General features: G+C 36.6%; 1 protein-coding gene across 1 annotated transcript in view; it reads right to left on the reverse strand.

Moving 5' to 3' along the window:
• Positions 1-10,899: 10,899 nt before the first annotated feature.
• LOC139733328 (uncharacterized) overlaps positions 10,900-14,713 on the reverse strand; it is a 29,721-nt gene continuing 25,907 nt past the window's right edge. The window contains exon 13 of the mRNA XM_071644166.1: positions 10,900-10,909. Within this exon, the coding sequence (XP_071500267.1) occupies positions 10,900-10,909 (10 nt within the window). The remainder of the gene's footprint in view (positions 10,910-14,713) is intronic.

Here is a 14,713-nt window from a genome sequence, read left to right on the forward strand (position 1 = left end):
AGTTTTATTCATCTATTTTTTCTTCAATTATTTTTACGTCTTTGACCGCAAACAGCTAAGGTTCAACATGCCATTTTCTGTGGGGAATCAAAGGCCTGCTGATGACACAGCGTACCCAGTTTAGAAATATCATTAAATACAGCTCGTTCCACGGTCTACGACAGTGGCAGAAGAGAATTCTCCACACAAAAAAAAAATCATAAACGAATGCAAAGGGAAAAAAGGACACAACCGCGTGCTGATTAAAAGTTATTACTATTCAAAGATGACTGTCAGAGTTGAACAAAAATACCAGTAATTATCAGGGCGCGAGAACCAACGGATGGTTGAGAATTTCTGATGGCAGGAGAACTTGACCCGAAGTAGAATTTATTGTGTCATCTTAATCATTCTCGTGGCAATTAGGTGTGCCCTGTACAAACTCTTTTAAGGAACATTCTAATGTACATTTGTTTTGGACAGGACCCTTGGAGAACAAGGTGTTAATCTACGGATTAACGAGTTTTGAGTTAAGATCAAGATATTTATTATGTGTAATACTTTAAAGAGTTGAAAATATATATGTGCACAAACTGTCATAGAAATAGCCCCTGTTTTTCTTTCTAAATTCCTTGTTCAGTTTTTGAGTTTGTTAATTTGTAAATGAGATGAAAGGAAAGAAAACATGGGATTTTACATTGCTGACATCACAAGCATAGTGTTATATACACAAAGTTTCGCACACAGAAGGCAAGGCAAAAAACAAAAACAAAAACAAAAACCAGAAATGAACGTTTAGATGCGTATTTAGATATACCAATGTGAAAATAAAACTGGTCAGCCTCAACCTCGCCCTTGCATCTCGAATCTCTTGCCAACGACTGGATAGATTGATCTCGACCCACCAAAACACCACTTTTTTTCCCTCTCTCTCTCTCTCTCTCTCTCTCTCTCTCTCTCTATATATATATATATATATATATATATATATATATATATATATATACATACATATATATGCGTAATATATATGGGTATATATATATATATATATATATACACATACGTATACATATATGGGTAATGTATGTGAGTACTGTTGGACGTTCCTGCTCGCTGCTTAATATTTCATTATCATTTCATTATTTCAATATTTGTTCCATATCCAAATAATACAAAATAATTGCAAAGCAGCAAAATCGAGTTGTACAAGAAGGGGAAATGACATGAAGTTCTAATACAAATGCAAACAATGATATTAGAAAAGTTGAATTAAATTGAATTGAATTTATTTGTTCAGCATAAAAAACAACATCAAAGAATGACAATGATAAACAATCACGACAAGCACAGAGTAAAGACGGATCTATGGAATACATAATACATGATAAGCTGAAGGGAAGCAGCCAACGAGGAATTAAAGTTTCCTCAAAATCTGGCAAACCCAGGTAAGCAATAAAAGAATGCATTAGTGGAAGTCATTTTCATATTTTTTAAACAAAGAGATGAGCAAATATACAGATGTAAGAACAAAGTATAGCCATATGTACAGCTACACCTACACACACATACCGAGATACATGTGATGTACATAGTTGATCACGATGACTTCACTATGACTATGAGTTGAAATAGCCCTCGCTTGTAAGGAACATGGGAGAATATGGGGGGAACTTGCACAAAAGGCCGAGCTTGTACAATCGCCAAGTTCCCTGAGTAAAAAGAAAAATGAGGGTTTTTTTTTATACAGAAGGAAATAATATATTAGAGGAAGAAGGAAAAAGGAAAAGGAAGGAGAGAAGAAGGAAGAGGAGAAAGAAAAAAGAGTTTGAGGAGAGAAAAATAGAGAAAAGATAAGACAGTACTGTCTTGGTTACATTTCATTGACTGGATTTCCTTCACTTATCAGCAATCTGTGCTTTCATTTTTACTTCCTTTCCTTCTTTAGCATCTTCAACATCTAAGGAAAAAGGGACAAATCCTTCGACCAATAGAGGCAGCCATTCTTTCTGCCTTCTGCCAATAAAGGCTTCTTTTCTTTCGGTTGAAATTCCAAACTTCAGCTCTCTTCTCCGATAATCCGACAGCCCTCTAAGAGTGGCTTCACTCACGCAGCATCTTTTAGTCATGTTAACATATCTGCTACCATTGTAGAGCACTGACTATTTCTTATAGCACAATCCTGAAGACAAAAAATAATAATTCCCTGAGACATGCCCCTAGGATAGTCCTTGAATACGGGAGAATAAAAAAGACTAATTCAACTGATTGAGTGGGTCAATGAGAAAGCCCATAAGTGTTCCCTATCCCGACTTGTAAGAAGAAGTCAAGTCGGCTTGACAAAGGGAAAGAATACACCTCTCCAATAAAACGGATTAGACATTTGGAAAGTGGGAATAAATAGCATGCTGATTATGAAGACAAAAGACTGGTATCTTAAACTCGAAAGTACGCTGTGGCCTTTCAAATCATTTCACTTATCGTTTTTAAATGTATAAGTCTTTTTTTCGTGAACAATGATAAACAGACATCTGTGTAGGATTTAAAGAGAGAGATAGAAAAAATATGTCACCTCAATGACGATATCCCACTTTATTTTAAAGTGGTAAACTGTAATAAACTTATATAAACTAAATTATAAACTTAACTATGTTTCCTCTTTTGAGGATTTTTCATTTGCAGACGAATATTGTATCAGTATAAATAAAAGACTAATCCTGTTCATGAATGCAATGTCATTTCAAGTTCAATCATTTATGATTCAGAGGAAGGCAGAATGACGAAGAAACGAGTACTTTGATGTTATTCATACGTGTTTCATTGTGTGTGTGTGTGTGTGTGTGTGTGTGTGTGTGTGTGTGTGTGTGTGTGTGTGTGTGTGTGTGTGTGTGTGTGTGTGTGTGTGTGACAGCTGGATTGAGACACTTAGCGTCACACGGAAGATGGCTATGAAACCCAAGGGTAAAAGTTCAACACAAATTTTCACTTCGTGTTCATTCCCTAACGGCGAAAGTGCCCCATTAATCCCAAATACCAGCATATCTTAATTCAAACCAAGATATACTGCCAGTCTTAATTAATGCACGTAAAGCCATTCAAATTTTAATGATACCATTAAATCTTTCATCATTCATCTTTCTTGAGGAACAAAGAGATGACTCTATCATCTTTTTATGACGTTGTAAACTAAAGTATCTAATTTCATCATTCAAGTAGAGCGTTGTGGCGGCTTTGAAGTTACTGTAGATCCAAAACTCTCTTCAAATTTTATTGAGCTGTCGATTGAACTCATTGTAATGAGGTAACGGAAGTAGAGAATCCCATTCTAGCTCAAAATGACACGTGATCAAAGTTAAAGGGAAAGGTTAACTAGCTGACAACAAACAGGAAGTATACTACATTCATACTAATGTACTGCAATGTAATGAGGATGACACAACTTTCAAGCGCAATGCTCATAACTATGCAGCATTTATGAATATACATGGCCGGCAAGGCGTGTCGTTTCAGAATCCTTCACTTTCGGTTCGGACAAGCATTGTATGGAGTCAATCAACACCTATCGGAAAGGTCTGCAAAATGAAATTATCAATTTTGCAGTATATGATGGGCTTGTGACAATGAAGTTAATTACAGAAACTCTGTCTATATCTCCATGTACACATATATCATCCATCTTTCACAACAAACCTATAGTTGATATATTTTCACGTCAATTTAATCTTTCATGCACAAGAATATCATTTATAATGAAATTACTGTGATAAGTACTTCTTATGAAGATACTTACTACCTTTGCATATCATTATCTCTGGCTGGTTTTCGACACTATTCTGAATATTTCTCTCTCCAGATCTAACATTTTCAGCATTACACAATATACAGCTTTATCTATCACAAGATTTCATGAGACTATCCAAGTCACTTCCGTCAAACAAAATAGCAACCTTCCGATTTCTAGATCAAAGTAGATTTGTTTCAATCAGAATTTAACCTATGTTTATTACAAATGAAAGAAAAACGATAATACTGTGTCATTTTGAAAAGAACAGTATGTTTTTGTTTTTGTTTTGTTGTTGTTGTTGTTGTTGTTGTTGTTGTTGCTGTTGTTGTTTTTCTTTTTTTTTGGGGGGGGGAGGGGGGGGGGGGGGAATAGAAAAAGTGCTCCTTATGTCTCCGTAGCCTAGATTTGTGCAAATTTCCTTTTTGATACTTCAGATCAAGATACACATAATGACGGTATCCTAGATATAGATAATATAGATAAAGATACATATTGATATAGATTTTATAGATATGGGTAGATATAGATTCTTAAGTATGCTAGGTCAGCAGTTTGCCATAAATATATAGCTCTAATATTCTAGCTTTTCAATTTTCATGTGGGGAAAAAAAGATGGTTAGTGCAAAGATGTTATTCCTATCGTTATTGATTGAAATGATATTCAGAATATTAAGACAACAGGACGATTTTTTTAACGTGCTCAGATGTGAGCAATTTCACCTTTTCATGTAGTAAAATAGAAGTCTTAATGATTACTTCGAGCCAATTTGTAGTACCATCGTATCACAATCCTATAACTTTTAATCGGCAGTTACAAGTACAGAAAGATGAATGCGACGTTTCCTAGCTTGGAAGCACGTGATGACAGCGTGCGCAAGATTTCAGAAAATATCTTTATCTTATCTATCTCTATACATATACACGTGTATTCAATAATTTGACGACTTCGAAGCTCCTTTGAAATGTCCGCTGTTTTTGTCTTCTTCTTCTATTTGCGCTCATCGAGATTTGTTTACCCTCCTCGCGCTCGCCGCGCTGCGGGCGTGTGCCGTCTGCGGTCTCACCCGGCTGATAGAGGTGCTTCTAGGCCCCTCAAACTGGTCTCGTGCCTTTACCACAGCTGTACGGAAGTCGCAAAAAGAGATGACAAACCCTGTATTTTAAGTGATTCTCAAACATTCATCCCTGTATTCCCCTAACCTCTACCATAATCACAAAATGAAGGCCATGTTTTACGAATAAATTTAATGCAGTTTCTGTTGCTGTTTTGCACATAACATGAATAGCCCTACAATTTCCAGGTTGAGGTGTCAAAAGTTGGATCATATGCATAAAATATACGTTTACACAAAGGAGTGACAAGCTGTAGAAATTTTCAATATGGCATTTAAGTTGTGCTGATTATGAACGATTCACAATCAAGAACGCCAGCACCATTTTCGGTAATTTCTTATCCACTGCTCGCGTACAAAAAGATTCTTCCACTGTTGGAATTATCAAAGTTGTAATAATAAAGACAATGACTGTACATTATATCAATATCATATCGTAATGTGTGTAAGACTGCGGGGAGAGGGAATTTAGTTAATTTATTATCTTAGTTGACTGGATTGATTACGTGGTATAATAGTGAAAAAAAAATGCCCTCTCAAGCTCCAACTCACGAGTGATTAAACCTACATTCATGCGAAGGATATATCTACATCTAAGTTATATCAAGGTGACATTATGACTTTGAAAATAAACTTTCATATTTATTACCACTCCACCACTGAAAGCCACTGATTGATATCCTAGTTTTTCCAAGGAAAAGAAAAATTAATGCAATATATCTTCAGTTTTGCTGGCGATATTCAAGGATCGTTTGCTTTGATGAGGTCTGTTAACGAACCTATTTATCTATTAAATATAAGTATAAATTTGTTAATACTTCATATCATGGTTTTTCAAACAGCATTCAGTGTAAATGAGAGTTTGTTACGTTTATATCGGATTTTTTTTATGTTCCAGGATTGTCAGAACACTGTACTGGTTCCATAGGAGGTAAAGTTTTATTGTAATACTGCAAACATGGCAAAATGTGAGCACTCGCATTAGAGCGAGAACTTAACTATTCGCCCTGTGCGCGACTACATACAACCATACACTCTCCAAGAGGAGGCTAGCATAGTATGGAGCTGTCTTGTATGAGCTCCATGGCTGGGGGCTGGCGTAGAGCATGGAGCTACATCATCCCGTAGCTCCATGTATATAAAGTCTGGCCGACTGGGAGATGTCTGTCATGAGATGTGCCCCGGGTCGAGTTTCGGCAGGGGATCGGGTGACGTTTTGATGACGCAGTTTGAAGACGGACAGCTATGACAACCGGTTGAGTCATCACGATCTTCGTTGAATCTGTCATCGACAATGACATCCGAGAGATAACTCAAACAATGTCTGTCTGTTAAAGTACTATTTACTACCCGAGCGGTGGCCGCTACTACCACTGCTACTGCTACTACAACTGAAATAGTTTTCGGCCACTAAAAGTGGCAGGACTCTGATAGCAATGACAATAATACGAGTTTTGGTAGATATATCATCGTCATAATCATCATAATCAGCTGATCATTATAATTCGAAACGTGTAATGGATGAGATCAGACTCTGATTGGAGTAGTAATTGAGCACAGGTTTTCTCGCATTTCCCCGACTCGTCAAAAGTCGTCGTAAAAAAGAAAGATTATAGTTGAAACAAAAACTTGTTACTCTCATATCTATATAGTATAGAAGCTGTCATCACCATTGACGTGTGCGCAGTAGTTGCTCCTTATCATATGCGTCAAAGTTATTGACAGATATATGACTCATAAACGTGTGATCGGTGTGATTATGACATTTACCAAAACAAGATTATTATCGGATCACTGTCAATTTATATGATTTCTTCTTCAAGAACTGAACAACAAAGTGTTGAAGCTTCAGTATTAACCTCAAAGTTTTGTTTTTCCCCTTAACCTGTTGCTCTCGTCACGTGGTGGTTATAACAAGTAAACAAAAGAATCAATAAGGATACAAGAGAAGGAAAGACAGGTGGATCTTTGTGTTATCACTCCTGATTCTGATTGGTCGGCGAATTAAGGGTAGATCGTGGGTAAAAAATAAACTTTCCATAAGGACTAAGGGGTATTTTTAAAAGTGTATGGATGCTTAAAGCATTCTGAGAATCTTTGCACCAAATTGTCCGTCATCAGCGCCTTAACTCCCTCAAATAGCCCGACTCTTTACCATTTGAGAATGTGATGTTAAGTGAACTAGAATTTGCAAATGCTGTGCTCTTTTAGTGTACCTTCATCTGTTCGCTTATTCAAGTATAAATGCTGTGTTATGAAACTTCAGTGAATGCATTCAGTCGATAGATTTCACAAACCAATCAAGAGTAATTGTGCATTCCATGATTAATTTCTACAATATGGTGTCAGTCTGTGTGGCCTAAATTTTGTGGAGTGTAGAAAATTCCTTTTCTCCTTTCCTTATGGTATCTGAAGGTAGGTAAAGACGAAGATGTCTGAAGACTATAATCGAAGATATGGCGCAGATGCATGTAAAGGACGAAGTGGGAGTATATAGCCGTGCATATTCTGAGTAACACACTGGATTTTAAAGTCCCCGTCTAGAGCGCATCGAGCCAACGAAAGTCAAAAGAATTCCAAAATTTAAAAGATATGTTCGCATCCGTTGCCAGTACTAGAATAGTTCGTAACATGTTTGACGTTCTTTGGACATGTCAAAAAAAGAAGAAAAAAGATTGGCTCCAGCGTATCTCTGCGAATCCCTTCGAATAGCTAATGAATACAAAGAACGTCAAGCATGTTGCAAACTATTGTAGTATAAAACAGCAAGGGATGCGAACGTATCTTCAAATTTTCCAATTCTTTGGGCATTCGTTGGCTCGATACGATAGTGTGACTGGGCCTTTAAACAGATTGTCTTCGGTTGAGATCCAATAAGGTGCGTTCATTTTTTTAAACCCACAATGTCCCTCTTGATCTAGGCAAGTAGGCACCTAAATGGTTACTTGGCATGGCTTTAGGGTAATGATTATGGCACAGTCCTCTGGCGGTGTAAGAGAGGTTCCTTGCTGAATGGGACCAAGTTATAATTAATTACTAATTTCAGTGATGATAATACTGGAACCGTCTGGAACACAAGACGCAGGTCAGATAAAGGAGTTGTCAACTCCTTGGTCACATCATCAATGGACAGGACACGTGATGATAGAAATGAAATTTCTGTTCTGTGATTATGAAGAGTACTGAAGGGGATTTATAGAGTTTTGTCTTTGTGACAGTGTGAACTCTGGCTATTTAGCTGCCTTTGAGTGGATATTAAAGGGATTGTATAGTTTTGGTTGAGACCTAATTTCAGGTTTCTAACATTTTTGGTGAGATAATGAGAAACCTCTTATGACATATGAAAGAGCTTGTAATTCCATGAGGAATTCAACTTTTATTTGATGAAAATTGGTTTTGAAATGGCCGAGATATCCAAAACAGAGTGATTCTAATAAGGTGTGGGACCCACATTTCATTACGATCGCTTTGTTTTACTTCAGTCATTCCAAACCCGATTTTCATCAAATAAACTTTGAATTCCTCTTAAAATGGTATGTTCTGTACTATTTCATAGGTTTTTCCTTGGTATCTCGCAAAAAGTTAAAAGCCCAATTCTCATCTCCACCAATACTGTACCATCCATTTAAAGTGTTGGGAGAACAGAGAGCAACATGGCGAAGAGAACCAGCTTTTTTTATCACTTTTCTTTGGGGGGGGGGGGGGATGTGATGACAGCGAAATGGCTGTCTAAAATATCATATAAAATTTCAGAAGAGAATAAGCACATCAAAAACTTTTATTTTGACCAAGGTATGAAAGAGAATCAAACAAGCAACATAACTATTCTTATTCCTCTTAGTGAATAAACTAAATAATGAAGAATGTATCAAAATCGCAGTCGGAATCAACTTCAAAACAGCAAAGCGAGCAATTGTGATTATTGATATCGGATTCAATTCTGTTCAGTTCAATTTTCCTTTATGCCACGTCCCCTAGTTTTATACACGCATTTTTTTTCAGTCAAAGTATCATTATTTTAATAGAAATAGTTCTATTATCACACGGAACTCTCTTTTCTTTATTATCTCTTGCCTTTCGCCCTCCCTAAATCTTAAAACCTAGTTACTTTCAGGGATGGGAAGAGGCTGTAAAATTATTTCACCTTGATAGGAATTCATGGTAGAAGTCCTTCTTGCACGTTTGCATCCAAATGACTTTTGAACTTTCTGCCGGTCGATCTCACAGCTGGTATTTGAGTTTCCTTATGGTGTTCGCTGTACTTCATACGTACTGGTTTCAAGGAATGGTAACGATTATGTTTTATGTGTAAACATGAAAACACTCTATTGCTTCTGCAGAAAGAGATAAAAATTCTTGCTTTCTTGGTAAATATATTGATGCATGTAGCAGTTGGATCATTACGACACATGTGAACCTCTTTGCTGAAGGTTTTTGAAAGATTGGGGGGGGGGGTTGAAATAAATGCATTCTTGAGAGTGTTATCAAATAAACTAGATATCATACTGATCAAGCGGCTATGGTGCTTCAAGTGGTCAAACACTGAACTGAAAATCACTGTGTCCGTCTTCTCGATCACTGTAGAGTAGACCGAAAACAGCAACTTCCTCCCCGACGGTTTGGGGGCAACTTGAAGCCAAGATACCCTCGGAAAAAGCTGCTACAAAAACTCAGTGTAACATTGGACTGGATGGGGCAGTACTTATTTTTGAAGACATGAATTAATACAGAATTTTTTCATGAATTGAAATAAAATTTGATAAACTAGCTGTTTTTGCTGGAAATGCAATATTTGGGTAAAGCAACGAAAATCTAAAAATATGAATAGAGAGTGCAGCTGTGTTAATATAGGTCTATACATTGTATTCATCTCTCTCATACCGGCAAAACTGCGTCACAGTATCCTGATCTGATGATTGCAATGTATTTACAAAGACACGGAACATACAAAACATTAACGCACATTATCCCTTCAGCAATGTAATGGCACCTATTGTTTCTCTAGTAAAATTACCCCCAAAACAACGCATTCACCATTTGTCGACCAATATTTGTCACTCCTACTCTTTTCTATTTTTACTTGAGCTACAATGATGTAACTTCATCTGTTTTAATGTTCTTTTATTGTCATGAGAAAACCACTATAGTTGAAAATAGTTTGACCCCATTGTCAAGTTATGGCAAATATCTTAAAGATACTGCCTCTCACTACAATACATGCAGATATATTGCTATCGTAATGTATTTATGTATGTAATGTGTGGTTAATCGATAACATTTCATTTTGAATTTGAAATTGATCGAATGAATAGAATTCATATTGTTGATGTGCTGTCAACCCTGTTATTTCATATAAAATCATGATCATGATGATTTCGCGTTTTTTCGTCCTTTCTCATACGAACATAGATAGGTCTTAATTTAGAGATTAGCATAGCTTCTCCGATGAGCAGTTCTATGTCTCATTTTACAATCGCAAAAACTGAAGAATATCAGAATTGTTGAACTCGTCAAGGGATCGGGGATCGAAGAGACCAGATTGGTTCAATTCTAGATGCTTATCTAATGTCTATGTTATGTTTTTCATAAAGCAAAAGATAGAAAACATTTGTAACTGGAGCATGCACACAAGTGTCTAAGATATCATTTCAAGCTGTCATTTTTAAATAAAATGAAATAAATACTCCTCAGTAACATGATGGGCGTCTCCCTTTTACTCGGATTAACAAATAAGCAACTATTTCGAGATTATAGGATTATCATTTCGCTGGTTCAAGTCGAGGGACTTATGTCTTGAAGAAATGCACATGGCTAGAAGTCAAGGAGAGCGCTCCAAAGCCTTAAAAAGTTTTGGAAAGAGAAACATAAAATCTTCAAGATTTCTAGCGATTAAGATTCTCTGGCGAAAGCCGGATATCATTGGCGGGAAATTGTAAATGGCGCGCGGAAGACATACAAAAGAGCACGAGAAAGCTCTGGCTCAAGTCCCCCGAGGTTCACCCGATGAGCGAGATCTCCTCCCCGTTAGGCCCGCCTGTAGAGGGGTGACAAGATAAGACAAGGGTACAGTTTCTTGAACTGGTAATGCCACTTAAATATATTATGTGACAGGGCAGAGGGAGGGAGGGTGGCAGGGCTGATAGGGCCTGTAAGGAGGTTGGACCTTCAACCGCTCTTGCAAAGTTGTAAGTTGTGGTGACGTGCAAAGAATCTCTCGATGCCACGTATGCCATTGAAAGGCATATATTTGTTCAAGTAACGAACCCCACAATAACTACTTTTTGGGAAACAACTGCGAAATCCTCATCAGTTTATTCGACCAGTGTCCTTTGAATGCAAATCAAATACATCATACTTACATTACAAAATTGCATATAATTAATTCATGTCAGATATATAGTGTGTTTGAAATAATGAGTTATAATGATGCGTATACATACGATGTACACTTGCGTGCGGTATTACACATTCTTGCACACTCATCTGAGGATTATGTAGAAAACGACAAGAAATCAGAAACATAGCAGTGCATATGGTCAAAACTGAATCAACAGTTTTAACATGTTTATTGCTCATTGAAACATGGACACACATTTAAGTCATTGCAATAGAACAACGAGCCTCATATCTTTTTAAGTATATAGTTATTAAAGCCTTCTTACCGAACAATGACTTGAAATTTATTTCACTAACTATGCATCTGCAAAACCGAAACGATGTAAGAGTTCAGCAGATGGAATCACTATTCCTACACCAACACTTTATTTTCTTGTCTATCTAGCAATCATAATGTACAAGCAAACGTCCATAGGCCATGATTATACGTTTAGAAAAGTGAAGAAACCTACTTCTCATTAAATTTGATTTTTTTTTAAAACTCATATTCCTCACCATGACAAGTGAAGACAAGAACGTGATCGTTTGGCTCTTCTATCATCTAACCTCCGGCCTATTTAGCACGTTCGAGTAATCCACTCATATCAAAAGCTTGATCATAGCATTAAGTCGGCTTTTATCGTCAACTCGCCATAAAATTGATTTGTCAAAGCACATATGTGTGATGAAAAATTAGAATAACAGTCATTTGACTCTCTTCTTTGCCTCTCTTACCGATCTATTCACAGAGTTAAGGAGTTATTGATCACCGCATAATTAGAGTCAGGTTAATGAAGCACATGGATAAGCTGTCACGACCAAGGACGACAAGAATAATTTTAGACGTTCATGCCAAACATGTAATAGAAAGCTCTGTCGTGTATGAAATAAATACCAAATACCCATAATTCCTTTGACGATGTTGATGACTAATCCCTGTGTAAAACTAGAAACGTCAGAATAGAGTGAACAGACTTTTATACTAAATTAGAACATTCGTTTTATCTGCTGTGATAAGGGTGGGGTTTTTCTCAGCGACTTCTTATTATCCAATCATATCTCTCAGTGACGTCAACGTGGTAACTTTCTTTCACATTTTCGCAAAAAAAAAAGAAGAAATCAACATTTTCACGATTTGGGAATGTTCAGGTCAGTAAACTTTACAGATTTTTAAGAATTGAAACGGAACATGTTTATTACTTACTATCAAGTTTTGAGAAAGCCGAGTGTCAAAATCATTATTATAATATTTGGCAATATTACTTTAAGATTTTTGTTTTCTTGGGGAGGGGGGTTGCTATACAACAAAATGTATTTGCAGTTCTGACCATAGCCATTGATATATCAATACAGTTTTCCTTTGTTCCCATGCCGCAAGACATCGAATCTCTAGTGAAACCAGAAAAATATCAATTCCAGCTAGAAAAATCTATAATCTAGACGAACATTGTTAGCGACATTCACAATGGTACTCCAAGAGTATACTTATAGAAGATTTAGAAGCAAAAATGATACTTGTTTCACATATATCGCAATGGATCTATTACAAGTAAAAAGTGATCACAGCAAATTCCGTGTTTGTATGAAGAGAGGAAGCTAGTGTCTCACTTCAATTAAATTAACTGAGATGTACACCCTGATCTTACAGAAAGAGCGACATATGTCACTCTTATCGCACAGCTGTAATATAAACGTTACATGAAAATGTGTTAACTTTGACGTTACATAAAATGTATTAAATGTGTGAAAACAAGGAACAGTATTCAGCCATCTCTGCGTGTCTGATTTAACATGATATTGCACATCAACCCGTCGTATTTATACTCGTTTTCAGTCATTCTATCGTGGAAATGTCTGTGCTTATCGTTCTTGTGCAATATCGTGGAGTCAAGATTCACTAACTTTCTATCATATAGGCCCTCAAAAATCAGTGTCCATTACATGCCATCCCAAACGAGGGCGACATTTGATGTCCGTATCAAAGTGTAAAGCTATCAAGTACCAGAGAGCATACAGTACCTAATGCTGTTTCGTATTATCACAAATGATTTTTTATTCTATCTGGTTAACGTTTGATGAATTAGAGCAAAACAAAATCTCCTTCGTTTGAGCCATGTGTTGTTCATATTATGTAATTGTTTAAATTCTATTGCAGAACTATCAAAAGCCCCTAAATCGCTCAATTTGTAACTAATCACTAATTTGGAAACACATGTAAAGAATATTCAAATTAATGCTTCTGTCCCCGCACTGGTGAAAGTTTTCTTACATTTTTATCTTCTGATAATTTAATTGATTTTAGTAGATCCAACTAATCCATTTCTCCCGTATAAGATTACGTAATAAACTTCAGTGTTGCCAATTTGATGAGTACAATGTGATTGTTACTGTCTGCAGCAGCACGACCCCAGAACTTAATGAATTAAACTAGTCACATGGCGCCAGATATCTCTTTGAAATTAGCAGTAGTACACTTGACGCTATGTATGATATATCATTATTTACCATTATGATGCTGTTGCTGATTGTCAGTGCGGGTTATGAAATGGGCTTTAGAATCTCTGCAATCTGATTGGTCAATTGTCATGCACTGATTTCTACTGATCCACACTGAGCCATGCATCCGGTAAAGTCCGAACGCGTGGCTCAAGTCTTGTATAGTGTAGAAGGTATACCGGACACATGATGGGGAAAATGCTTGTATTTCATGAATTTACGGGCCCATTTTATAACACAAATGATGCACAGGCCTATTTCGTGGATCAGTGAGAATCGGATGCCCTCGTTTAACTTTGGAACATTCTAAAACCCACTCGCTGCGCTCGTGGGTTTAAACAGTTCTAAAGTTTAACTCGCGCATCCAATATTCACCGATCCACTCTGTCCTGTGCATCATTTGTATACTGACAAGTTTAAAATCAACTCTGGATTTTTCGACTCTGGATTTTCCATTAGGCATTTCCAAAAAAAACCGGAAGTCTCCACCTAACTATAAAGCGTGGGAATTCTATAGACATTGAACATTGTCACTACATTCTAGTTTCAAATTGCAATAGTTTTCGGGAAAGCCTACGTGCATATGAATATTTTTTTTTATTCCTTTCCTATAGATAGAAGAAAAAAAACCACACGAATCCTTGTTGGTTTGATGAGAAAAAAATTAAATAGCTTCGGATCAGTTTTTGTGATGCAACATGCAGTTCACGGACAGACCTCAAATGATTAAAAATTTAACATAGAGGAGTAAAGTGTAACGATAAAATTCATAGGAGTTAAAGTTTGATGTAATAAAACGTCTTGGTCAAAATCCAGTCAACCATGTTGAGGTACGCCAAGTCTTGGTGGACTCCTCGACCATAAAGGAACTAAGAGAACAGCAGCCTGCTCTTATCCGCAAACTATTCAAATGAATATTAATATCTCCCATTGATACATTTTGCGATGTCCATATCATGATAATCAC

This window comes from Diadema antillarum, unplaced genomic scaffold (genome assembly GCF_040938485.1).
Source record: "Diadema antillarum isolate AM-2024a unplaced genomic scaffold, OU_Dant_1.0 seq00000471_RagTag, whole genome shotgun sequence".
NCBI lineage: Eukaryota > Metazoa > Echinodermata > Echinoidea > Diadematoida > Diadematidae > Diadema > Diadema antillarum.